The sequence below is a fragment of the Oncorhynchus masou genome, chromosome 1 (assembly GCF_036934945.1).
Source record: "Oncorhynchus masou masou isolate Uvic2021 chromosome 1, UVic_Omas_1.1, whole genome shotgun sequence".
NCBI classification, from domain to species: domain Eukaryota; kingdom Metazoa; phylum Chordata; class Actinopteri; order Salmoniformes; family Salmonidae; genus Oncorhynchus; species Oncorhynchus masou.
This window is the reverse complement of record NC_088212.1, coordinates 47,258,970-47,286,895: the sequence shown is the minus strand read 5'-3', so window position 1 is coordinate 47,286,895 and position 27,926 is coordinate 47,258,970. Positions and strand designations below refer to the sequence as shown.

At 42.6% G+C, this 27,926-nt stretch overlaps 1 protein-coding gene across 19 annotated transcripts in view; it reads left to right on the top strand.

The window, feature by feature from the left end:
* Nucleotides 1–26,926, top strand: part of camk2b1 (calcium/calmodulin-dependent protein kinase (CaM kinase) II beta 1) — an 88,048-nt gene extending 61,122 nt beyond the window's left edge. For 4 of the 19 annotated variants that reach the window (XM_064973230.1, XM_064973174.1, XM_064973240.1 and 1 more), the window contains 9 exons: nucleotides 1,791–1,828; nucleotides 4,917–4,949; nucleotides 7,052–7,129; nucleotides 9,856–9,900; nucleotides 13,646–13,691; nucleotides 21,745–21,820; nucleotides 22,042–22,136; nucleotides 22,448–22,681; nucleotides 22,823–26,926. In XM_064973230.1, the coding sequence (XP_064829302.1) occupies nucleotides 1,791–1,828; nucleotides 4,917–4,949; nucleotides 7,052–7,129; nucleotides 9,856–9,900; nucleotides 13,646–13,691; nucleotides 21,745–21,820; nucleotides 22,042–22,136; nucleotides 22,448–22,680 (644 nt within the window). In that variant the 3' untranslated portion in view covers nucleotide 22,681; nucleotides 22,823–26,926. Of the gene's footprint in view, nucleotides 1–1,790; nucleotides 1,829–4,916; nucleotides 4,950–7,051; nucleotides 7,130–9,855; nucleotides 9,901–13,645; nucleotides 13,692–17,348; nucleotides 17,436–20,014; nucleotides 20,162–20,548; nucleotides 20,729–21,744; nucleotides 21,821–22,041; nucleotides 22,137–22,447; nucleotides 22,682–22,822 lie in introns of all 19 variants that reach the window. The other 15 variants (XM_064973199.1, XM_064973267.1, XM_064973258.1 and 12 more) reach the window with 10 other exon arrangements.
* Nucleotides 26,927–27,926: the final 1,000 nt, after the last annotated feature.

Below are 27,926 nucleotides of genomic sequence, written 5' to 3'. Positions count from 1 at the left end.
AGAGTGGGCTCTCCTGCCTCATCGCCATCTCCTCTCCTCTCATGGTCTCAAACACACTTTGAACAGGCTTCTCATGCTTGCTTCCAATTCCTTCAGAAATTAGTGGAAGTCAAGCCTCTATTTAAAATTCACTGCAGATTTGTATGCATTGTTTGTAGAGAGAGAGAGAGCTAGACAGAACTACAGAGAGAGAGAGGGGGGAGAGCATAAGCTATATAGAGAGAGCTAAAAAGGAGGAGAGAAGAGAACAATCCAAAATGCCAGAAATAGTGTTTTATGTAATGCGTAGGGGTGATGTTGTGATAGGATGTGATTAGACTGTCAATGGGACTCAGGCCTTTAAAAGTAGCAGTGGAGCTGATGATGTCTAGTAGAGTTAGGGGAGTGAGACTGGGACAGTCTTACTCTGGCAGCTGTAGAGCCCACCTGTTTGATGAGACAATGTTGATTGACAGCGAGGTAAAGGATGCACAAGTACAGTGAGATGCCGAGTGTGCGTGCGTGTGTGTGTTGGGAGGCAGGGTTGGGTAGGTAACTTTCTAAATGTAGTCCGTTACAGTTACTAGTTACCTTTCCAAAATTATAATCATTAACGTAACTTTTGGATTACCCAAACTCAATATTGTAATCAAATTACTTCCGGTTACTTTTAGATTACTTTGCCCTTCAGAGTTATTAAAAGAAGAAAACAATTTATATTACTCATTGATTTATCCTGCAGTAAATGTTGTTCAATGTTAGAGTGTGCATAGCTGGCCATAAATTGATGTTGCATTTTACTTTATGGGTTAGTTATGTAGGCCTCTTCTAAACCATTGCTTTCTACTATTGATAATGTAATTAGGCCATATCTTTACATTAAAAAACAAAGTCTATCAGATTTTCAGTCTTTCCAATGAATTGAATGACCCTTGTTCTTCAACTTGGAAATATAGATTAGCCAATTTTTTTTAGCTGAGCATAGCCCAAAAACTAACATAATGGATGGAGGACCCATTTTGGACTCTAGCCCTGAAGGGGACCAGGGGGACAAACTCTAGAATCTGTCTCTTTCACTCCAAAAATCGTTTTCTATCTCTGCCTCATTAACTAATTAACCAGTTCCCTAAAATGAGGTTCTGTTGCCCACGGCAACAACCCACATCAACTCTCGCTGGGCCTAACCCAGGAACAAGTATGTGTGTGTGTGTGTTTCTATTACATAGGTGTGTGTGTGTGTGTGTGTGTGTGTGTGTGTCCTGGTGAAGTAGTTGGAGAGGATACTGACTGTTGTCTGTATGACATTTCCCCTGTTGCTGAGGATTATGGGTATTGTGCTTATCGGACTACTGCCCATAGTATCAGTGAACACACCTCCTCTACTCTCCTCTCCCACTAGGAGGATGTAATGGTTTAGTCCAATAAGGGAATAACACATTGTCCTACCAACAATGGTGCTTAGGAAGCCGTCTATTGTTGTGTTTTAATGACATTGTGCTTCTCAAGCAGTTTTATACAAGGACCATGAGTTTAATCATGTCACAGATGACTGCCTTGTCCCGTTGGTACCATAATGCTAGCAATTAATGCCTCTAAGGTCCTACTATCTTTGATTCTCTTTCACCTCCAGCATTACAATACACAGTCACATTAACTTTCCTATCTTGTCAATAAAAGGCCTCAGTTGCCGTCTGTTTGAATTGCAGTCAAATGAACGTGACTCCTACAGGTTGACGCCGTTGTCTCTATGCGATCTCTCCTGTGTTCTCGCTGCATCTCTGACCTGCTGTCTCTCTTGTTTCCTATTGCAGCAGCCAAAAGTTTGCTCAACAAGAAGGCAGATGTCAAGGTAAGGCCCTGTTCAACTTACACGTTCCTACTCCAAACCTTCCCTCTTCCTCCTCCTCTTTCTCTTCTCTTAACTTATCAGGGGTTTAGGCCCCGGGGCCGGATTCACAAAACCTTCTTAAGAAGGAATTTCTTCTTAACTGCCGTTTTTTCCCTTAACTATAGACTTATGAACAAAGTTTAACAAAGTTACTATTCCTCAATAAAGTTCTTGGAAATGTTCTTAATTTTTTCCCCTATGTTTCTTCCTGAGAAAAAGGTAAGAAGATAATAAGGTTTTAGGATTTCTTCCTGGAAATGTACTAAACTTTAGGACAGCTAAACCCTTGTCTTGAGACGAATGGGTACTTTTGTAACCATGAACGTTTTCTTGCGCCACAGACACAGTTGGCTACCGTATATTTAAATACAGCAAGAAAACAAATTAAACAGGCATTATCTAGCTAGCTAGTAATTAACAATATATTACAATATTCTAGAAGTGTTAAATATCTAGCACCATCTCGTCAATTTACAAAGAAGAACTTGGCAAACTTAGCTAACGTTAACGTCGTTAGATATGTTGGCTATGATGTCGTTACATGTTAGCTAGCTAACGTAGCTACCTAACTTACCGGTCGCGCAGCTCGTCCACATTAAATGGTCTCTCAGCTCCCTTCTTCTTAGCAGCCGACTTGATGTCGGACCACTTCCTTTTTATGGCGTCACTGTCCCTTGCCATACCCCCGATGGCAGAGACCGACTCGGCCACTCTCGCCCATCCTCTCTTTTTGGTCTCTGCAGGTAACCTGCAGTTATCAATCCCCCCCAACAGCAACCTTTTCCTGGCTGCTATTTCCTCCACCATCACATCAATCTCTTTTCTTGGTTATCCAGTTTTGGTTTTGATATAGCTAACAAAATAACCAAATCCTATCATCCCTGTCACATAGATCTATTTATTGGTTTCAAACACGTCACTAATGTCAAGGCCACATTAAGAAGATATTTACGAAGTTCTGAAAGGTATTTACAAAGTTCCAAAGAAAACTACGAATTCCTAAGAACTTTTTGAGGAATTGCATTCGCGAACTATCCTACGAACTTCTTATTTATTTTCTTAAGAAACGTTCAACGTTTTTTCGTAAGTCATGTTTTGTGAATCCGCCCCCTGGTTCTTTCCCTCTTCTCTATTCCCTCTCTGATGTGGGAGAGAGTGTTGACTCAATTTGCAACCATCACAAAATAGTGGTTTCAAGTGTAGTGTGTGCATCCGTTCATGCCCGTGTCTCCTCATTGCACCCCGTCTTGTCCACTTTCTTTGTTAATTTTATGCCATCTGTCACTCCAGCATTCTTTCTTTCTCTTTTTTTCTCCCATCTCATCCCTCTGTTCTTTTCTTTTCCACCTCCCCCTCGATCACGGTTTCCATTTCCGGCTCACCCCATCTGCTCTTTAACCATTTGAAACCCTCTCCGGCTGGCTGACGAGCCTTAATGAATCTCTGTCACCATCCTCACCCCATCTCACCTAATGCACCAACACATCCCACGCATTGTGCGTGCGTGTGTGCATGTGTATGTGGGCGGGGGGAAAGGCAGAGCGGATGGAGGTTGGGGAATAGTATGAGCATGTTTGTTCTTGTGAGTATGTAAATTCGGGAGCTTGTGTGTGTGTGTGTGTGTGTGTGTGTGTGTGTGTGTGTGTGTGTGTGTGTGTGTGTGTGTGTGTGTGTGTGTGTGTGTGTGTGTGTGTGTGTGTGTGTGTGTGTGTGTGTGTGTGTGTGTGTGTGTGTGTGTGTGTGTGTGTTCAGTAGGGAATGTGACACCAGTTCCAGGAATAGCCATGAGTCTGAACCCTGGAAACTGACCGGCCAGAAATAGACTCTCTCTCAAACACAAACACACAACACACACTTCTCCTGCTCTTCTCCGTGCCGCACTCATCATTGCCTAGCAACAGACCCCCCCCGACACACTCAGCCTAACTGTTTTCAAATATTTCAACAGTGTTTTTCTTTCCTCCCCCCTCTCTTTCTCTCTCTTCACTCCCTCTCTCATAACTATTTCCCTAGTTGTATCGCTCCTCTGACCCCTCTCCTTGTCTCCTCTGTTCTTTCTTGTTCTGTAATGCAGAACAGGACAGCACTTGACATTTTCCACCCCAGTCAAACACCAGCTTCAGCCGCATTTTGCTCTCTTCTCTTCTGTGCTGTTCTGGCACTAGCTGCTACTGCACTGCTGTGAGGCTGCTGTGTTGCATGCCTCCGCTAGAGTTCCAGACACTTGTAGAATCCTTGCCAAGGCGCATTGAAGCTGTTCTGGTGGCTTGTGGCGGCCCAACGCCCTGTTATTAAGACACTATGTTGGTGTTTCCTTTATTTTGTCACTTACCTGTAGATTGCAAATGCAGTTAGAGGTTATTGTTCTGCTTTTTAATCACAATGGATGCCACTTTTGAATGTGTATTAAATGGATATTTTCCTTCATAATAGATGAGACATGACAATGGTATCCATGAGGTCACCTGACTTTGGGGAAGTAGATACCGGGCGTCATTGCCAAAATCCTGAAGTATCTCTTTAACGAATCAGTTGCATAGCTTTCCTTTGCTACGTAATTGTTTCTCCTTCCTGCTCTTCTCTTCAAGAAAGAGTCTTTTCCTTCTTTCCTCATCACAAAAGAACAATTGATGATTTTACTCCCAGTCAGGGCTCCTCCCTAGCTGCTCCCAAACCTTTGTCTTTTTCCTTTTCCTTGTATTCCTCATGCCACGTCATCCTCTGTTCCTGTCCTCCTCTTGCGCACCCTCCCCCTTTCTTCTTTCTTTCTTTCTTTCTTTCTTTCTTTCTTTCTTCCTTTCTTTCTTTCTTGACAAACCATAGAAGTTACATTTTCTATGTGAGATCCTCTTTTTCCTCTGCTCTCTTGAACTGGTGAAATTGAACCTCTTTATGCTGGTTTTGAGCTGATTGGTCCACCATGCTCACTGACCAGGGCTCTCATTTTACTTGACATGCTCATCCTTCAGTACTTGCCATTCACCTGCTATCATCCGTCCTTTCTCTCTCTCCCTCCTATCTTTCGCTCGCCCTCCACCGCCTGGGACAGGAACGTAGGTCCAGCTCCGCTGCGCGGCACATGGTGAGCATGCCATTTTTAACATCCCTGGACCTCCCCTCTTTCTCCCTCCCCTTTTTCCCCACTCCCCCGCCTCGCCACTTTTCTCCTCGATTCTTCTCATCCACTCCTCCCCCCTGTCTCCGCCTCTACTCCCATCTTGAGTTGGCCGGAGTCCTACGTGGAACTGCTCTTTATGTTTCTTCCCTTTCCCCCCATCTGATGGGCTTGGAGTTCAGTTCATCGACCTAACTTCAACCTCTACCTTTCCCTTCTGAAGAGCACTGAAGAGTGCGCTATGTCCTAACATTTTATTCCCAATTGGAGAGGTTAAGCATAGTTTGCCTGGGCCTGGGCTGCTATTTGTGTGCCGTTGTCTGTGGATGATCAGAGTGTCCTCAGAGATGTTCCAGTGGAACTCGAAACCCTAGACATGAATACACACACACAAACACACACACACACACACACACATCTATATGACCTCTCCTCTCCGTGCTCTATGGATCTCAGTCGTGAGCTGTATGCCACACTGCAGCTGGGAAGACGATTGGAATTTGAAACAGGGTTTTACTGAAACGTGTTAGAAAGTATCTCTTTGTATGTGTTTCTGTGTTATGGAGGAGTGAGCTACTGCGTATGAAGACCTGATGGCTGATGAGTGAAGCTTTGTCTGAGCTGTATAACTGCTTTGGTTGATTTGTGTGAGTGTGTGTGACTGCTTATGTGTGTTTTGTGGCTGTATTTGTATGTGTGTGGATTTTCTACAGATGTTGATTTGTTATCAGTGTCTGTTTGCCAGCCCTGGTGCAATTTTCACTCACTGATGACTGTGTGTGTTCTCTTGCTCTCTGTTCTCGCTCTCTCACTCTCTCTCTGTTCTCTTTATTTTTCTCTCTGTTCTCCCTCTCTCTCTCTCTCTCTCTCTCTCTCTGTGTTCTCTCTCTCTCTCTCTGTGTTCTCTCTCTCTCCCTCTCTCTCTGTGTTCTTTCTCTCTCTCTTTCTCTCTCTCTCGCTCGCTCTCTCTGTTTTCTCTCTGTTCTCTCTCGCTATCTGTTCTCTCTCTGTTCTCTCGCTCTCTCTGTTCTCTCGCGCTCACTCTCTCTCTGTTCTATCGCTCTCTCGCTCTCTCTCTCTCTGTTCTCTCTCTGCTCTCTCACGCTCACTCGCTCTCTCTCTCGCTCTCTCTGTTCTCTCGTGCTCACTCTCTCTCTCTCTCTCTCTGTTCTGTCGCTGTTTCTCTCTCTGTTCTCTCTCTGTTCTCTCTCGCTTATCTGTTCTCTCGTGTTCTCTCGCTCGCTCGCTCTGTTCTCTCGCTCTCTCTCTCTGTTCTCTCGCGCTCTCTCTCTCTCTCTGTTCTCTCGCTCTCTCTCTGTTTTCTCTCTGTTCTTTCGTGCTCACTCACTCTCTCGCTCTCTCTTTCTCTGTTCTCTCACGTTCAATTGCGCTCTCTGTTCTCTCGCGCTCGCTCGCTCTCTCTCTTCTCTCTCTCTCTGTTCTCTTGATCTCTCTCTGTTCTCTCTCTCTCTCTCTGTTCTCTCGCTTTTCTCTCTCTGTTCACTCGCTCTTTCTGTTCTCTCGCTGTCTCTCTCTCTCTCTGTTCTCTCTCTCTCTCTCTCTGTTCTCTTGCTCTCTGTCTGTTCTCTCGCTGTTCTCTCTCTGTTTTCTCGCTCTTTCTGTCTCTGTTCGCTCGCTCTTTCTGTCTCTGTTCTCTCACCCTTTCTGTCTCTGTTCGCTCGGTCTTTCTGTCTCTCTGTTCTCGCTCTCTCTCTGTTCTCTCTCTCTCTCTCTCCATGGTTAACACACGGCTAACAAACTGCTTGACCGTCACTGCTGCTCTGTTTCCCTTGATCTCCTGTGATGCTGTATTTTATCTTACATCTCACACACCATGCCAGCTAAAACCAACCACTTCTCTCATCATCTGGTCAAACAACGATCAAGGCAGAACAAACGCTCGGTGAAATTTCGAATAGTACTTGAACCCAGGTCTGTTTGTTTTAACCCCTTCACCACCACCACCGCCACCACCACCACCACCGCGACCCATCCATCACCCATCCACAGTATCTCACCTCACCAGCCACTGTTGTTAACCCTGCGTTGTCTCCCCTCTACCTGCACAGCCCCAGACACCACAGACAAACAGCACCAAAAACAGCATAGTCACCAGCCCTAAAGGAAACGTCCCTACTCCTGTTCTGGTATTTACTTTTAATCCTCCCTCCTCCCTCTGCCCGTCTGTCTGTGTGTCTGTTGGTCTGTCTGTCCGTTTAACCGTCTATCTGTCGCCTGTCTCTTCTGACTGTTTGTCCGTCCCTCCCTCCTTTCGTCCTATTTCCTTTTCTCCCTCCCTCCTCTTCCCCTGTCGGTTGTTTGTTGTCACTTTAGAGCAGCTGTGGTTGGCTAGATGGCTCTCCGTTGTCTCTGTCAAGTGTGTGTCAGATGCTTTCTGTAGGAGAGAAGCCAGAAATGCCAGGTTGTGTCAAAAAGTGCTTCCCTGTTAAAGATTGCCACCGTGTGTTATAGAGATTTGCCAACTGTTGCTTCACTGTAACCAACTGTTACTGTGTGCGTTTCCTTCCATAATGTTGCAGTCTTTGATTATCTTGCTATTTCGACAGGAGAGGAGCAGAGATCTGAGACTGTGGGTGGTTGTTTGTCTCTTGTCTGACACTCATCTCTCTTCCCTATAGCAGAGATCGACAGAACATTGGTGAAACATTATGCCAATAAAACTGCTGGTTGTAAAACTACTTGGGAGCATGGTGCAACACCAGCGTTTCAATGTGGGGCTGTTTTCCACGTTGGTTAGATATCCTGAATATATTCACTCTTAAATAACCTTGGATAAAAGTGTCTGCTAAATTACCTTATATTACTGAATCACTGCCTCTCCTGTGACTAGTTGTTCATTTGGGTGGCCTATAGTGAACCATGTGGAGGATCCGCCTGACTTCTGGGTGATCTGAGGGCACTAGACACTTAACAGGGATCAGGCCAGTTCAAGAAGAGAGCTGGAGAAAGATGGGGGGGGGGAATGACAGGCATTCTACCATACACAACACCAGCACAACACATGCAGCCATATATCAGCATATTTTTAGGAGCCCTCACATTTGCCCTTTAATGCTTGGTGTGTGTGTGGGGGGGGGCTACCATAGCTCATTATTGTGCTATTTGGTGCTGTAACCTCTTCTATTATACTGCAGTTCCTGTAGTTGTTATAGATACTCTAAGTAAAATCTCACATAATCTCTCTTTTGATGCAGAATATTTTCCCCAAATGTATAGACAGTGGCTTAGAGGTACAGGAAGTTTAGGTAATTGTTGTTGTAGTAGTATTTGAAAGCCACTGGGAAAGACCTAGTTATGCAATCAGACTTGTGCATAAAGTATGAGGCAGTGTGAGGTAGACTAGGTTTATTAGTGCCCGACAGTGATTATAAGCCTTATCCTCTTTAACATATCACACAAACCCCTCTTCTTCTTCTTCTTTTTTTTAAACTGTCAGTGAGTGAGTCCCTCCCTGACTTGTTCTCTCTCTCTCTGCTTGTTCCACAAGCTGTTGCCCCTGGTGACAGTTGTCATGACAATAATGTCATCATCATGCAGGAGACAGCTGGCTGGTGATTGGTCACCGGGAGGTGTCACGTCCTAGGGGGTTGCGCTCAGGATGGTGTGGTGGAAAGTGTGTGCAGCGTGTGTCCCCGTGTGTCATGTGTGTCAAACATGACTTCTAACACAACTGTCAGAAGAGAGTGGGAGAGGGAGGGGAAAAGAGGTAGAAGGGGCAAGAGATGAAAAGAGAGAAAGAGATGACGGGAGAGGTTGGAGAGGAAAATAGCATTACAAGGATATAGTCATTATCTACTTGGCTGTTTAGATGTTTACAAAAACATCCTTCTCAGGCAGGTTGGGTCCTGTCAGAGTGTAATGGTATTTCAGAGTAGCTGTTATTGCACTTTACCACGACAGCACTGCAAACTCTTCTGTGTCGCGTAAACTCACTCAGTTGCAGACACTGATGTACCCATCCACTACAGTACAACGCTCGAATTGTAATGACCTCAATTCACTCCTCAGTCTCCAGTTTGGACAAAACCACAGTGCCGACGAACGGCTAAATGCAGCGGATGGCCTCCATGGGTTTAGTCATCACCTGCCGGGTGGCGATGAACGGTGGCGATTAAACATGTGGAATCGTCGGTAAATGCTGGCCAAAGGCAATAGGAAGGCTACCCGATGCCTTTAAGTGTTCGTCATACTCTGGAAATGAACCAGCTGTAGCTGCCAAATGTGGTAACTCTATTTCAGGACAGTTTCCATGAGATTGTGCCCAAATTACCCAAATGTTATGTGTCAGGAGGATAACTGTAGTTGGGGCTTCTTCATACTGTATGGTTTACTGTACACTATGTTCTTTTTTAGGATTCATTCCTGCAGCGTTTCTGTGACGTTATTGTGTGTGTGTGTGTGTGTGTGTGTGTGTGTGTGTGTGTGTGTGTGTGTGTGTGTGTGTGTGTGTGTGTGTGCATGTGTGTGTGTGTGTGTGTGTGTAACTGTGTGGCACAGACTTTTCTCTCTGCGTTTCAGCAATGTTTCTCTCCCAATGCTCAGAGCGTGTGTGTGTTTTCTGAATTGACAAAAATTGACAGTCCTCAGCTCATCCACCCCCTCAACTCTATCACCCCAGAAGAATCTTCATCCCTCCTTCACCTCCAGCCGTAACCAGTTTTCTCGCCTTTTGCTTCATCTTTTGACATACATACCGCTCTCTTTTTCACACTCTCTCTCTCCCCTCTTTTTTTATCTCTACCTCACTCTCCCATCTTCCTGTTTTCATCCTTCCCCATCTCTCTCTCTCTCTCCCTCTCTCTCCATCTCCCTCCATATCTCTCCCTCTCCCTCCATCCCTCTCTTTCTGTAGGAGCCTCAGACCACTGTTATCCATAATCCAGTGGATGGGACTAAGGTACATCCCCCTTCTCCTGTCCTCCCTCTCATCCTCTCTTTGATCTGCTTCCCCCCGTTCCACATCTTTGTGTGTCATTACAGAGGCGTGTACTGTAGGCTCTGTGTGCCTGTGTTTGTGTGTGTGGGTGTGTGCAATTATGCACTGTTATTTATGTTTTATCCAGCACCCCGCAAAGCACATCTCTGATAACGTGTATAAGGAGTATGCAGGTGTGTGTGTTTGCGTGGAGACAATTTCAACACACTAATGTCAATTGGAAACCAATAGTTTGATTGGTTTAAACGTAGATCTTTGAATGTAGAAATGTGCTCAATGTTAGTCCATACAGTTCTTCAGAGAGTTAAATGTGTTACAGACAGCGACGGGCAGATTTACGAACCATTTCTTTATTAACACCTCTCATTCACTAACCTTTCAAATCAAACCGCTATAGTTCTGTTCCTTTATGTTTTATTTATTGAGGTGCAAAGTTACTTTACACTGAGGCAAATTCTTACAGAACTAAGTGTGCGTGTGTGTGTGTATGTGTGTGTGTGTGTGTGTGTGTGTGTGTACACAATACTGTCCCCATGTGGCCTTGCTTAGTACACCAGAACTACAGGATTTATGCAATAGCCTGAAACCAACCAATGGCCTTGTGTAAATCATCACAGCTTTCACCCCACTGGACACAAACTGGTTGAATCAACAAAGTTTCAATGTAGTTTATCAATGTAATCTGATGTAGAATCCACTTGCAAAATACATTGGATTTGAAAAACATAATCCATGTAAACTGTTGTTTTGAGGGTGAAATTTCAACCACAGGATTATGTCATGGTAACCAAATTTCAACATAGACACACCTTGTATAAAACATGTTGCATTTGTACCTTTAAAACAAAGTCAGATCTTCAACGTTACATCCAATATCAGATAAAAAACTATAGGCTGGGCAGCACCTCCTACTGGAGAATTGATCTATCTACAGCTACCCATTGGTCTCCCATCCAGGGTTTTAACCAAGCCCAGCTATGATGTTTGACTATTACCAATGTGCTTTATCGTAAGGGTGATTGTTACAAGATCTCCACTTAAAAACTAAATAGATTCAATGTTGCTTTCGAAGTCATTCCAAATAATAGCTTTTACAGAGCAAATTAAATGTGACCAAACTTGATCAATGATGCTATTTACGTCTGTATAGCGTTTGCTCATCAACAGCGGTTGTTTCAATTCAACCCAGAATTCAACAAAAAATTGACAATGCAATCGGCCAAGGGTTTCAAGCTCTAGTTGATTTAAAATGCAACGATCCTTAGTGATCTTTTTGGTTGTCAACGCATTTGAAGGAGATGCATCCACTACTTGGATAGTTCCATCTGTGCCACTGACTTAGTCTGGCTTTAATTCCAGTTTGTCTACAAATGAATAACTGATATGTTCTAATCACGTCTTCATCTCAACCAAATTTTTTTTTTAAATAGGACAAAATCAGTACTTTATTTAAAGTGTATTAAAAAGTTGATTTGATTTAGTCCAGTTCTTTAACTTAGATTTTTGGTTGAGATGGAGACATGAATCCAACATATCAATGATTAATGTGTAGACAAATTAAAGCCAGACTAAGTCAGTGGCACAGATGGAACTATCCAAGCTGTAGATACAGTGCATCTCCTTTAAATGTTGATATTTGGTTGCGTTGACAACCAAACTGAATATAGGTTGTAATCTCATTGATCAATGTCTCAACTAAATATTACCCAATTATCCATGTTGAAATGACATGGAGTGCCCATTAGAACCAGCCTAATCTTGCAATAGCTCACACATTCTGTTAAGTGGAATGAAACAGTCACTCGGTCTGCTTGACCAGGCTAGCGTTGGCATTGTGAGCTTGTACAGTGTTTGTTTGTAATGTAGGCTATATGTATCAGCTGGTTTCATGACTATTTCCTTGTCTATCTATCTATCAATCTGTCTGATCTGTTTGTCAGTGACAGTCTCTTTTCGTGTTCTGTATGTAGCCTATGCAATAGAGCTATGCCTTGCATCCCAAATGGCACCCCTTTCACCTTGTAGTGCACTACTTTTGAAGACTCTGGTCAAAAGATGTGCACTATATAGGGAATAGTGTGCCATTTGTTGCACATCCTATGTCTGGGAACAAACACACACACACACACACACACACACACACACACAGGTGACCTCTTCTCTCTTTCTCACACGACACACACTCAATCACACACTCCTCTGTGGAATTCAGTGTAAAAGTGTTTCCAAATGAGGGCCCAGTATCCATATCCTATCATGCTGGGGAATAGGCCCATTTAATCCACTAATTGGAAACCAGAGCTCCTTAGGCTTGCATCCCAAATGGCAACCCATTCCCAACATTGTGCACTACTTTTGACCATGGTTCATAGGGCATTGGTCAAAAGTAGTGCACTGTATAGGGAATATGGTGCCATATAGGAAACAGTCTCAAACTTTTCCTCTGGCAGGTCAGGGGAGAGAGACAGCATTTCGCAGAGAGAAACAGCTTAGGCTGGTAGTGTAATGGAAGAGAATAGATTGGTGAATGGATGCCACATTGATGCCTGCCACATATAATTCATGTATCTCTGTGGCCTGCCCTCACATCTCTATCTAGTGGCAGGCTGCACAGACATAGACAGATGAAGTGGGAGTGAAGATAGAAATAGAATGACTAAAACGGGTATCCCCATTCAGTTCAATGTTCTGTGATGGGTGATGATTCTATATCTATGGGAGTGGAAGTGATCAGAAGGGGCGAATGGTTGGAAGCTGTAGCTGGGAATTCATGTTTCCTCAGGCAAGGCAAGGCTATGTTAACACCCATACTCTGGTGGTATTAGAGACACACACACACACACACACACACAAGCACACACATGTTGATGGGATTAGGCAGCAGGGGGGACTGGAAGGTGGATGGGAGGAGGGAGGGGGTCAAGCTGAGTTAAAAGGTTAGAGGTTAGATCCTGAAGTGATGCGGCTTTCTGTGGGATGCCCATGGGTGAGTTTACTGACAGGAAACAGGTAGGAAACAGGTAGCTTTCAGCTAAATGCTTTTGTCAGATGTAATGTAATTTATTGAAGTCATGGTCTGCTGTTTTGTCGAAGTCAAGGTCTGTTCATTGTTTACTGTGTCTCTGTGAGTCGTCCTGAATACTGTTCGGTGTCTCCTACAGTAGGATCTTAATTTGATAGCCTTATTGCAGGAGACCTATCCTGCAATGCAGGACATTTTTTCCTTGTAGTGTATTTGAGGCTTCTGAAGTTTGTAATTTCTACTTTGACATTTCAGACTTGACCCCTACAAGTATTTTCGTTAACTATAATCCACATAATAATTCACATTTCCTGTTGCTGCAGGATTATTTTCCTGCTGTAGCAAACTGGCTCAAATGAAGATCCTATATCTGTATACCTCAATCCTTGTTGGTCCCTCTAAGACAGATATGAGACGTTGACTAAACTTTCACTCATCCCAAAGGTGGTTTGTCTGTCATTTGATTCATTGATTTTAATTAATTGAACATGGATTTGATTTAACGAAGCAATAACAAGAGTGGTAATTGAGTTAGCGATTTGCATGTTTTGTGTGTTCTTAAAGAAGTCTGTGTTTCAATAGCTGCGTGGGTGTGTGAATGTGTGGGTGTATTTGTGTGCCTGCACGTACGTGTGTGTCTCGAGTGTGTTCCTCTCTGATGGTGCTTCTCCCTCCCCTCCGTAGGAATCATCTGACAGCAGCAACACGGTGGAGGACGAAGATGTCAAAGGTAAGAACTGGAGACCCTAGGAGACAGTAGAGAGACCGGTCAAGGTAGCGCACTGTACCGGGTAGAGTACACAGGAGCTGAGTGTAGAGAGAGACAATGTCATGTGGGTTGAAATAAGATCTGTGTGGATGGGTTTGTTGTGTATGCGTGTCCTTCTGAGCCACTGTACAAAGAGGAGCTGCTCAAAAGCAGGTCATCACCCATGAGTGCAGCATTTCGTTGTGTGTGAAACCACTGCTAGACCCTGTCGCCAAATCTACACTGGAGTTTCTTACCAAGAAGACAGTGAATGTTCCTGAGTGGCCGAGTTACAGTTTTGACTTAAATCTGCTTGAAAACAGAGAACAGAGGCTCATGTCTTGCTCTTTATTGAAATAAGAGGGCTAATATTAGTACTATGCATGCCAGTCTCTCTTGGCTAAGAGTTGAGGATAGACTGACTGCATCACTTCCTAGTTGTTTGCACTGACACACACACACTTACCACTAGACAAGCCACCTGGGGTCTTTTCACAGTCCCCAGGTCCAGAACAAATTCAAGAAGACGTACAGTATTATACAGAGCCATGATTGTATGGAACTCCCTTCCATCTCGTATAGCTCAAGTGAACAGCAAACCTGGTTAAAAAAACAAATAAAGCAACACCTCTCGTCACGCCTCTCCCCAACGTGACCTACTTGTTGTGTGTATGTACTGACATGTACAGTATGTGTAACTGATAGATGCACACACTACAGTACATGTTGATGTATGTCAATTGTAGTCTTTTGTCTGTACTTTATTTTTCTTTATGTGTCGGACCCCAGTAAGACAAGCTGTCACCATTGGCGTTGGCTAATGGGGAAACCTAATATATATAAACAATATCTAAAATAAAATCTATGAAAGACTTGAAAATTGCTGTTTAGCCATGAACCCCAACACCTAGACACAGCGTGAAGAATTTTTAAAAGGAAACATTGGCAAATATTGCACAATCCAAGTGTGAAAAGCTCTTAGACTAACTCAAGAAGATTGCTGCCGAAGATGTTTCTGACATGCATTGACTCAGGTGGGTGAATACTTATCTAATCAAGGTATATTAGTGTTACATTTTTCATACTTAAAAAAAAAATAATTAAATCTAATTTTTCTCTCTCTCACATTGACATGACAAAGTCTTTTATGTAGATCATTGAATTTCTTTTCTCTCTCAATTAAATCAACTTTAATCCCACTTTGCAACACAATAGAATGTGAAGAAATCCAAGGAATACACACTGTACAGATCTGCCAATCCGAGCTGGCTCTAACAGTGATGTCGTTCCGATGAGGTGTGTATGTCCATGAGCTGAGAACAATAAGCTCTCCCTAAAGCAGGTCACTGATGTGCTGGTCCATTCTGAAGTATTACAGTGGAGACTGTATTACAGGGTTTCCCAACTGGCGGCCCGACAATATGTTGGACATAAAAGACTTTCGAAACCCTTAGGAAATCAGCTCCAAATCTCTCCCCAAGTGTTCCCACATAATACAGAGACATATGACCGTACACAAATGTAAGCAACGGTTTGAAATGATTCTGTTTTAGTCCAACGTTTAGGCTTCTCGCGGTCAATTTGCAAGCTTCAAATGATTTGTCATTATTCCCCCCCCCCCAGACCATCGTTCAAGAAGCAAAACGGTCCCGCGGCTGAATCTAGTTGATGACCCCTGACATATTGTATTGTACCTTCCTTTTTGCTCCAACCCCAACATCCTAGCCCCCAAAGTAAGAGTGGGCTGTTTTGTACCGTCCTTCTCTGTGCTACTGCTAGGTGTCCAGCTCCCTGCACTAGTAGCCCCCCACAGCAGCAGGCCAAGGGCACCTTGTGTATATATTTAGCCTGTGGCAGGAAACAGAGCCGTGTGGAGGAGTTGGAGACACATTTCTGTAGCAGCGCCACCTGGGGTACATCGCACTAGAGCGCTAATAGATGTGCTGTTACTGTAGCGTAAGTCTCACTACTTTAGTCTGATGTGATCATGAAATTAATCTACTCGACTGAGGTGAGAGAGAGTACGGCATGGGAGTTTGGTTGGATTTGTGCTCGTGTTTTAATAGGCTATCTGGTTGTGTGTGTTTTGGATTTCTTAGATTGTAAGGGTGTGTATGTCTTAGATTGTAAGGGTGTGTATGGCTGTGTGTGTTTGTGTGTGCGTTCATGCGTGCTTGCGATTGTGAAGAGACAATGAAGAGTCGACTGGCATGTAAAGTGAACTGGATTTGCTCATAGTTTATTTTGGGTTGGTGGATTGTTGAACTGGGTAGAATACCTCCTCCTGTACTACAGTACACTATATATCTGTATGGTACGGTATGTTCCTGGTATGTTCGTCTTTACTCTCTGAATAAGAGATCACGTGCTGCTCTTCCTCCTGTCTACTGTTTTCGACAGTATTACTGTGTTAGACAGTAGACAGATCACTAGTTCCAAGCAGTCAGAGGAATGGCATTGTGCTTGGTTGGAAAGCCTGTGCTGTAGACAGATATGTCTAGCACACAGATGCCGGTATTAATCTGTGTTACTGCTATTCCCAGTTATCATGGTTCGCGTCCGAAATTACACCCTATTGCCTACATAGTGCCCAGAGCCCTGGTCAAAAGTAGTGCATATACACCGAGTGTACAAAACATATAGAAAGTCTGCTCTTTCCAAGACAGACTGACCAGGTGACTCCAGGTGAAAGCTACTATCCCTTTTTGATGTCATTTGTTAAATCCACTTCAATCTGTGTAGATGAATGTTGGAGGAGACAGCAATGGATTGAGCAATGGATTGTGTGTCTGTGCCATTCAGAGGGTGAATGGGCAAGACACACTCAACAGTTTCCCCTGTGTTTCAAGAATGGTCCACCGGCCAACTTGACACAACTGTGGGAGTCAGCATGGACCATCATCCCTGAGGAGCGCATTCAACAGCTTGTCGAGTCCGTGCCTCGACAAATTGAGGCCATTCCTGAGGGCAAAGGGGAGGTGTGCAAACTCAATATTAGGAAGGTGTTCCTAATGTTATATACTCTGTCTATAGGGAATAGGGTGGGACACATCCATAGTCATTATCACTGTAATCATAATTATATGGGTGACAGCCTGGCCATTAACTTCCCAATAAACCACATAACCAATCAGGTACCTTATTGACATCTTACCACAACATAGACCTAAGGGGAAATGGAAAAGACATGAGGAGGTGTTTAATTCCTCACACACATACACACACACACACACACACACACACACACACACACACACACACACACACACACACACATACTGCCTTCAAATACATATAATAATACATCTGTTCTACTGTTACAGAACTTAAACTTGATTAAAGCTCAGAAATCATCAGCAGGTTTCTTATCCCTTTGTTTTCCATCCACCTGCTCAATCTTGTGTTTCTTTCTTTTGTTAGTTCATTCTTTCATTCATTCACCCTCTCCATCTTTTCCCTCTATCTCTTCTCATTAATCTGTGTGTGTGTGTGTGTGTGTGTGTGTGTGTGTGTGTGTGTGTGTGTGTGTGTGTGTGTGTGTGTGTGTGTGTGTGTGTGTGTGTGTGTGTGTGTGTGTGTGTGTGTGTGTGTGTGTGTGTGTGTGTGTGTGTGTGTGTGTGTGTGTGTGTGTGACATCAGGGAAGAGTATAGACAGTTCAGTAAAGACCGAGTCCCAGCCTGACACCTTTGCCCCACAACCCCAGGTCTCCTCGCCCGCTGTGTACTGTAAGTCAGCACACCCCGAAGTGCAGTGTGACGCACACACATACCCACTTCCGTATAGACGCTCAGACACACAAGACTTAGGGCTAACACAACCCCACTGTGTGTACACTCACCATCATATCATCTTTTTAGAACACTGAAACCTTGAATGATGAGTGGCTTGACTAGGGTTGCAAAGCTACCGGTAATCGACCTAAGTTACCAGAATCTTTGTTGATTTTGCTCATTAACAGAAAATGCATGGCAAGCTATGGTAACTTTGGTAATTTACGCTTTAATAACCATTTTAAAAGCATTCATATATATAGATATATATATGTGTCCATATTGTCGGAGTTTCTAGTAGATTGACCATATGCTTCAAGAGAAAATAATGAAATTAAAAAAGCATTTAATCAAATAATTTAGTTAATGTAAAAAGCATCTAATCAACATCTTTATTTTCATAGTTTTTTTGTCAAAGGGCAGTGGGCCGAATTCAAAACCATTTAGACTCAGGCATAAATGTGCACACAGGCCACACAATAGCATCCTGTAAATTAACTCTGCAACTCTTCCAACTATTGACTATTTTTCACAGCTGCCACCAAAACATTAATGACAACAAATACATATTAGTAAAATAATATTAGTATTAGTAAAAATATATATACATACGCACATACATACATGTACTGAGCAAAAACATCAACGCAACATGTAAAGTGTTGGTCCCATGTTTCATGAGCTGAAATTAAATATCCCAGAATTTTTCCATATGCACAAAAACCTTATTTCTCTCATGTTTTGTGCTCAAATTTGTTTACATCTGTTAGTGAACGTTTATACTTTGTCAAAATAATCCATCCACCTGACAGGTGTGGCATTTCAAAAGCTGATTAAATCGCATGAACATTACACACCTTGTGCTGGGGACAATAAAAGGCCACTCTAAAATGTGCAGTTTTGTCACACAACACAATGCGACAGATGTCTCAAGTTTTTTAGGGAGTGTGCAATTGGCATGCTGACTGCAGGAATGTCCACCAAAACTGTTGCCAGATAATTTATTGTCCATTTCTCTACCATAAGCCGCCTCAAACTTTTTTTAATCATGTGAAATCCATTGATTCGTTTTTTATTTCAATTGACTGTAAAATCGTTGAAATTGTTGCATTGTACATTTTATATATTTTTTTGAAAGATACCAAAATTCTGGTCATTTACTTTGAAAGTTTCCACTAAAATACACTCCCTTTGCAACCCTAGGCTTGTGTGACCCCATATGAGTTTTTTTACTGGAACAAAAAAGGGGCTTAGGTGTTGGGCGTGGCAATGGGTGGCGCGGCTGAATTTTAGAGAACATTTTAGAGGCCTCCCCCATCTTGTGTGTAGAGATTTTTTTATAGATGTATTTTTCAAGCCAATTTCCTGCAATTCTACAAATTTGGATGGGGCTGAGAAATGTTTGCAGTTTTAAAACTTTTGCCATGGAGCCGAGAGAAAATGTTGCAAATTTCCTGCTATTCTACATATTCTGCCATGGAGCTAAGAGAACATTTGTCTTTTTTAAAGCTAATTTTCTGCGATTCTATGCATTCTGCCATGGCTAATGCTGTTTTTAACATAACAATTTCAATACTGCAAAAAGTATTGTTTTTGTAATTTTTTAAAAATTTCCCTGACTGTCTATCTAATTTTGGTGATTGTTAGTTCTCAAAGATTATATTATTGAAAAAATAAATAGGTCGATTATCTTCTCTACAAATTTTATTTCTGGTTTATGTCGTTTAACCTTTTACTGCAGTGGGCTAAATCAGGGTAGTCTTAAACAAATCTACTTTGAAAGAGAAGTATACAACTCACACACGGTCATGGGCTTAAAAAAAGATGTACCATGTCAGATATAGAGTTGAAATGTATTCAGTTTAGAGTTTTCATCCCAATATTACACTTTTATATACATCACAGAACACTGAAATATATCAAAACTTGCAGGAAAGGAGGGCTACGTTTATACTGAAAGCGTTTGTCCATCAAGAAAATCTATTTGGACTTAGACGGCCCCAAAAGAAAACAGCTTAGGCGGCCCACCCAAGGATTTCAAAGGCCAATATAAATGTCAAACACAGTCCTGTCCTTAGACTGTTGTGAATAAAGCCTGTATTAGGAAAATATGACTAGATACACCACACTGTCACATTCAACTCAGTGACTAAACTTAACTATAGCCTAAAAGCATAGCTGTCTGTGGCATCCATGTAGAGAGATTTAAAGATGCACACACTGATCTGATGCATCTCATCACTCACTCCTCCCCTCTCTCCGTCTCCACCCGACCATCCCCCTCTCCTGTCTTTTGATTTGGAGCCATCCCTATTCCGCCCACAATGTGTTTGTGTGTGTAGCAGATCACTGTCTCCCTCGTGTGGACAAAGTGTGGACAGAACCGCAACCTTGAAGCATCATAGTCCCAATGGACGCATGCAGGGATTCTGTTCCTGCCTGCGCTATATCCTTATTTTTGGCATGCCGTCTTCTGTGTGAATCTATTCAGTTTCTTTTTAGTTCATTCATATCCACCCCCCCCCCCTGTCCAGCCACCAAGCTGTCTGACCTGTTTGGCGTTGTACGCAAGGCATCAGGGCCCATGTCTGACGGGGAAGGGGCCACCAGCACACCTCCACCCCCTCCAGCCAACCCCTCTGTCGCCGCCTCCCCACCCATGGCTCACACCCCCATGCAGCGTAAGTGACTATAGCAGGACCAGAGTATTTAGACAAACAGGGCCACATCAGAAATGGAACCCTATTCACTCATAAGTGAAGGATCTGTGTTTTGAGAGGTCTTCATAAATATGTTTCATATGTTCCATATTCTTCCTTCTAAGAACATGTCCATTTTCTGTTTATACTTTAAAATAAAAATGTTTATTTCACCGTCATCTAATTTTGTGATCTTTTCTACCCCGACACCTTCTCCCTCTTTCTCCTGCTCCTTTGCGCGCTCTCTGTCTCTCTCTCTGTCTCTCTCTCTGTCTCTCTCTCTGTCTCTCTCTCTGTCTCTCTCTCTCTCTCTCTCTCTCTCTCTCTCTGTCTCTCTCTCTTTCTCTATCCCTCTGTCCCTACGACCAGTGTCCCGTCTTTCAGACCTAGTGAGCAATGTTCGCCGGTCGCCTGCCCCAGCCCCTCCCCCCCCCAAACCTGCGCCCCCCGAGGTAGAGGTGGCACCAGCCCCCAGGCCCACCCCCCCCCCATCACACCCCACCTTCCCTCCCTCCATGTCCCCCTCCAGCCTCTCCCTCACCTCTCAGAGTGAGTACTGGACATGACTCCTGCCCCCCGAGTATCAGCCAATCAGAAGGCTGTACTCACAGTATAGTATCGTGCATGTTGTGACACCACTCGTGTTTGGTAAGCTCTCCAAAGCCCTAACGAGGGTTTCTCTAGCATTGGTGGGTTTGCAGCGTGTTTTGAGTTTTGCTGTAAACGCCTTTATTTGCTTTAGGGTCTTTGGATCCTACCTAGGGGAAACAAGGAAAACACAACTAACTGTGTGCTGTTTTTTTTCTTGTTGGAAGTGAAAATGGTGAGTTGTGTGGTGTGACATGTAGCAACTAACATTCACTGCAGAGTGATATTATGCTAGAGTTATCAACTGGTTGTGTTTGTTTGTCGTTTTGGTGTTGGTTACAGTTTTTTTTCAATCGCTGTGGTGTGTTTTTATAAAAACTTAGTACAAAACTCAGAACTTGTAATACTTGTAACGCAAGTCTCATATTCAACACCTTTTATTGTTCATTCATTTTGTCTGGATACATCTTTCACCACACAAACATTCATCCAAAATATAAGATTACTGTGAAATATTAAGAGAACATTGATTTCATCACCAAAACACAACATAATGATATCTTCTCAATATAATGTGAGCGTTGCATTGTGAAAAGCAAATACTTTATATGAATATGTGTTACAATGCGCAACATGTATTTCTAGATGAAACACTGATTTAAGTTTGTGAATTTGTGTGTTTTACTTATTAAATTGAACATGTGCTTAGAGGTATGAAACAACTGCCTTTTTGATGAACATTGTGAAAGTTGACTACATACTTTTGAAAATTGCACCAAAGTGATTTAAAGAAACTGCAATACAGGATTTGTTGCTTATTATAAGCTTGATCAAGATTGTTGGTTTGTGTGTCTGTTTGTGTGTCTGTTTGTGTGTCTGAGGTGAATACTGTGCACATTAACTGCACGCAACTAGTTCTCTCCACTGGTGGGTGGGTGGGTGTGTGTGTCTGACTCTATGCTGTGTTCCTCCTACAGCACGCAAACAAGAGATCATCAAGATCACTGAACAGCTGATCGAGGCTGTCAACAATGGAGACTTCGAGGCATACGCGTGAGTTCATGTGTGTGTGTGTGTGTGTGTGTGTGTGTGTGTGTGTGTGTGTGTGTGTGTGTGTGTGTGTGTGTGTGTGTGTGTGTGTGTGTGTGTGTGATGGTTAGAAGAAGGATTATATGATTGATAGTCCTTTTTAGTGTGAGCATGTATCAGAATGTGTGTGTGCGTCCGTGCGTGCCTGTATGTGTACGACATGAATGCGCGTTTCCTCTCCCCAGTAAGATCTGTGATCCTGGCCTGACCTCCTTTGAACCTGAGGCCCTGGGCAACCTGGTGGAGGGAATGGACTTCCACAGATTCTACTTTGAGAACCGTAAGAACTGCAGAGATTCTTTATATTCTTTTGGGGGAAACACATGCACCTAATCCAGCATCAAGGATTGGGGGAGCACTCAAAAGCGATATCATACTGTAGTTTGGGACTCATTTTCTTGAAGAACCTTTTGATCTTTAGATATAGAATGACAGAACCTATTCTCTCAAATCACCATTTTGACTTAGTGTTTTACTTTCTGTGTCCCTTTCTTTACCTCTCTCTCTCTCTCTCTCTCTCTCTCTCTCTCTCTCTCTCTCTCTCTCTCTCTCTCTCTCTCTCTCTCTCCCTCTCCCTCTCCCTCTCTCCAGTCCTGTCTAAGAACAGTAAGCCTATCCACACCACAATCCTGAATCCCCACGTCCACCTGATTGGAGAGGACGCTGCCTGCATCGCCTACATCCGCCTCACCCAATTCGTTGATGGCCAGGGCCATCCGCGCTCCAGCCAATCAGAGGAGACTAGGGTATGGCACCGCCGGGAGTCCAAGTGGCAGAACGTTCACTTCCACTGCTCGGGTGCGCCTGCCGCGCCACTCCAGTGAGGTGTGTAGAACATGTTTGTATCATGTGTGTGTACACACATTTACAGTCATGTACAGACACGCTGTCTCTTTGAAAACTTGCTTTCAGAAATGTAAGATGTGAAATGGAAATGTCTGTTAAATTGTGTATCCTGTGTTTCAGGTGTAGAATGCCATAGCCACATCTAACAAGAGTGCTCTGCTGGAGAGAGATAGAGGGAGAGCAAGTCCAGTATCGGGTGGCTCTGAGTCCGCAGCGCCAGACGCCTCCCACACTAGATACCTAGCATGCATCTCTTCTTTACAACTACCTATCGCCACCCGCCACTGTATCCACTGACAACCATCTCAACAACCAACCAACCATCCGACAACAATCTATTGTTTTTTCCAACAACAACCCCCTTCTCCCCCTCATGCCCAAACTTTGGACAATTCACGTTTTGCCCCTTTTCTCCAACTCTAACTCCTCCAACCCAACCACTGCCACACCTATGGCCAATATTGGGCTGTGGGTAGGGAGTGTTTCGAGGGGTATGATGGAGGGTGTTGGGGTGTTTTCTTGGCCTCATTGTGCATTTTGATTCTTCGTCTTATGTCACATGATGTTCCCTCTTCTTCCTCTTGTGAATCTTCACTTGTGTTGCGTAACACTACACAGGAAATACAGTATGTAAAGTTTTAAGTAAAATCTATTATTATTATGATTATTACTATTACACAATTGAAATTGTATATGTAATTTGTATAATTCAAATGATTGATGCCAGTGGTTTCTAGAGTTGAAGGAAATCTTTTGTTTTCTCTATCTTTTTAAGGAAGCATGTTGTTTTTCAGTATTCACAGTGGCTGTTTTCTATTGTGGCTTTTAAGTGACAAAATGGTATTGGTAGTTTTTGTATAAGCTTCTTGTATTTAATCTATTCTATTATACTAGACCAAAGCTCATGTTTAAGAAAAATAACTTTTGGGAGAAAGGGGGTGTTATAGACGTGGTGTGGAGGAAGCGAGTGTGTGAATGTTAGAAATGTGTGTGTGTTTCTGTGTGTGCGTGTGTGTGGAACCAAGTACATGGGAGTATTAGTCCATAGGTGGCCGGTTTTATCAACTGGTTTGAATTTTCAGCTTTGTAATGTGAATAGCTGGAAATGGGGTTGGCTTGGTTTGATGTCTTCCATCGTCCGGTCACAATCAACTGTACGAAATGAGATTCAACAGTAACAGAGGCTTTTATTGTATTTCACACTAATCATGTTTTTGCCTTTTTTGTGTTTATTATTATTAACATATCTCAGAGGATAGACCTACCGGTTCTCTCTTACTCTCTGGTGTTGGCCGTTGGTGTGTGGGAAGGCTCTGTGATCCCCAGTGCTCCCAGTGGTTCGATTAGATATTGCAGTACACTGCACTGCACCTCCTGCACTGCACACACTGCAAATGAGGCCTCTATAGAATTTTACAGCCGCTATAGAAAAAGTGAATAAACAATACCAGAGCAGTATTATGCTATGGTGTCCATACATATCAGCTTCACTACTTATTATTCAACATCTTAAAACAGTTTTGCAGTCTCTTTAAAACAGTACAGTACCTATAACACCTCTGACATCTCATCTTTCTGGACAGGGATGCTTTTTGAACCTTTGGTGAGCAGAGATGAAGCCTTACACACTTAAATCCTTACTGCGTCACAAGGTGCAACTGTCCTTTCTCTCACACGTCAACCTTGAGCCAGTTGCACTCTGAACCTATATAAAATCTGGAAACTACTGAGGTCCTGCGTTGCATAGAGCCGTGCCTAGGGCTCTGTGCCTGTTTAATATGTTTAGTGGGGTTTAATGGAGAGCTAACAGAGCAGGCTGTTGGATTGGAGAGATGTGGGCCTGTGCAGTCTGCGGGTAGCAGGTGTTTTAGTGGTGAGGTCAAGTAAATGTGTGGGTGTTTACTTTGTGTACACCTTGTCCCTCTGTCCTGTGGTCTCTAGTTGTTGCTGCTCATTTCAGAGTGGAAAAATGTGACTGAGGTCTCAGGGTATCCAGAAGACTGTGTGTATAAGGGAATAGCTCCTGTGTTGGTTTTCCACATGATGGAGATTTTAGAAGAGAGGAGAGGAGAGGAGAGGAGAGGAGAGGAGAGGAGAGGAGAGGAGAGGAGAGGAGAGGAGGAGAGGAGAGGAGAGGAGAGGAGAGGAGAGGAGAGGCTTTATTTCAGCAGTCCTATCAGTCCTCTACCTTCAGTCCACAACTTACTTTTATGATTTTTAATGTATATTACATTTTCACATTTGTAATATCATCTCCATTGACTTGTGTTACTATTGCATGTTATTGACTAGTGTTACTACACATTGTGTTTTTTTGCCAGTGTGAGCTGGACAGATGGATTTACATGTTTTAGGAAGAGATGGCTTCACACCCATGTATATGAAGAAAAATCAGCTCTGGAGTGTTTGGTAATGTTGCAGGCCGACTATATCACAGTCGTTGCATTTCATCAACAAATGGTTTGCGTGTCACATCGTGGACTGTGCAGTCGGGTATCCGGTTACTATAATATATTATAGGATGGGGTTATCTGATATGTTAAATACCTATCCAGACGTTGTGAGATCTGTCAGGTGTCTGCAACATATAGTCAGCCAGGAAGTTGATCGAAGTTTCACATTTTGGATCTAAGTGAGTGTTGTTGTTTTTTTGTCATTCTACCACCATAGTTGTTATGCCTGCCCGTGATTGGCTGCCTTTGGAAGTGTCTCATTATTATTGGCCTGACAATTTTGACCATCTCAATGAATAGTGAGGTGGTCAGCCGGTTGGTTAGTCCTCAGGTTTATATTTATTTTATTATTTATTTATTTATTTTATTGGTCAGTTATGTGCTTTTTCTTCAATGTTGTATTTAGTTTTTCCCTCGATATACAGTTCACGTAAATGTTAAAAACTCTCTTTCTGTGGCATTGTGTTTTGGTGCGGCAGGTAGCCTAGTGGTTAGAGGTGGGTTGAATCCCCAAGCTGACACGGTAAAAATGTGTCATTCTGCCCCTGAACAAGGCAGTTTACCCACTGTTCCCCGGTTGGCCGTAATTGTAAATAAGAATTTGTTCTTACCTGACTTGCCGAAATAAAGGTTGAATTTTTAAAAATGTAGAGGTCCTCTTCTAATGTCCCTAGAAGTGTTCCTGAGTGATTGAGCCAACCAAACATGTGAACCGACCTCTTCCCCCTCTCCAAACAAATAAGAAATAGCAGCATGTACAAAGCAGCATGTATTAGCTATTAACTAGCATCTTAGCTGGCATTTCTTTGCATGATAGTCAACAGGACACTAGTTTTGGTGTTAACCCTGATTTGTCTTCTAATTTTTCATTTTCTACTGAACGCTCGTGTACTAAACCTTTCTCAATCTATTTTCTGAGCTTTTTAAGTGCATAAAACTATTTTTGTCTCGAGACGACATAACGAAGATAGACGAGAGGCTGACTTTGATATTGATGATTATGACAAGGAGGATGATGATGATGAACATGTAATGATGATTCTATAGCATGCTTTTATATGGAGCTCAGTGTTGTCAATCCAGAGTGGCTTACTTCTATACATACAGCAGAGAGAGGATCACCTCAAACCATAAGCATTTCCAGTGACTCCTGCTCAACTGAACTTGCTTTTTAACATATTATTGCATTTGATGTCGCTGGTACTGTAGACTAAGTGGACATTTTACTTACAGGGAATGCATAATCTCAAACAGCAACAATCAAATATAGTAGAAATGGAGTAGGCCTAGATAGGCTCAAATATGCCCTCTGGTGGTTAAAATGAGCATTAAAGGCATGCACTGCGACGTACTGAATCCTAGCCACAGCATGCATACTGCACAATATACACACTGGACTATGTTTCGTTGAGTTAATTTTGGACGTTTTAAACAATAGGAATACAAAGTGCATCCATCCAGTGACTAGACCACCTGTACTGAAAACACTGAGCTAGTATCTCTGTAGTATTTATTTAACTCTTCCTAGTCCCTCTGTTTAAAAACTTTATTCAATAATTTCTCTGCAGTTGGGTCTTAGTTTTGTTTTTGTCAGTTTGGGTTTCTTCTGTAGAATACATTTATCCTATATTTCTCTGATTCTTCTGATTATTATGCTACCCAAATGTGCTACATGTGTTTCTCAAACTTAAGGAAATGTGTTAAGGTGTTATCAATAAAATGACAATTTAAATAAAAATAAGTTAATGATCATCTTAATGATCAGACATCCTCCTTTGCTTTTTATTGATGAGAGGAGAAATCTGTTTTAAGTTTTTCAATGGTTAATCCGATACAGAGATGAGCAAATAATATTACAATAATATAATGTTGACATTTAATATAAATATATGTCACAAGTGTAACCCGGCTAACAGTTTATACTTTAGATTCATACATATTTTGATGTAACAGGATGATGATTCATGTTAAATAATATCTGACATTATTCAAATCAGAATATCATACTTGATATTGATTAGTAAAGCATATACAGATAAAGCATAAGGCTACCCATATATTATTCATTCAATATTTATTTAGAAAATGTATTTTTGAAATAACAAGAACTAATGAGATAAAATCATACAGTAGGCACAGAACAGACCTCTGGAGAAATGATTTACAAATACAGACAATCTCAGATCCTCCGTATGTCATCATGTCTCTGTAAACACACACTCTGTCATATTACTCTCCGAGAGTTAAACTTGAACTGATCACAGACATTATGCCCTTGGCTTTTGTCCTCCAAGTCCTATTCAGTCAAATGAGTTGTGTGTAGAAATCCGGTGACTTGTCGTACAAAGCTCATCTATTCCTTTCATGATGAGTCTTCATATCAAACCAGAGGAGGTTGGTGCCACCTTTAATTGGGGAGAACGGGCTCGTGGTAATGACAGGAGCGGAACCAGTGGAATGGTATGAAATACATCCAGCACATGGTAGCCAGGCGTTTGATGCCATTCCTTTTGATCTATTCCGGCCGTCATTATGAGCCAGAACAGTTGCGTGTCGATGACGGAAACGCAACCCAACCCTAAAAGCATTACTCTGTGATTGACTACGCATAAATAAACAGTTCTTTGTGTTTTTCTGTTTTGGTAATACACACTTTCATTACAAACCAAAACATGAATATTTATCACACACACACCTCATCGGGACTACATCGCTGTCAGAGACACCTCTGATTGTCAGATCTGTACATCAGACAGTATCACCGGGCTTTC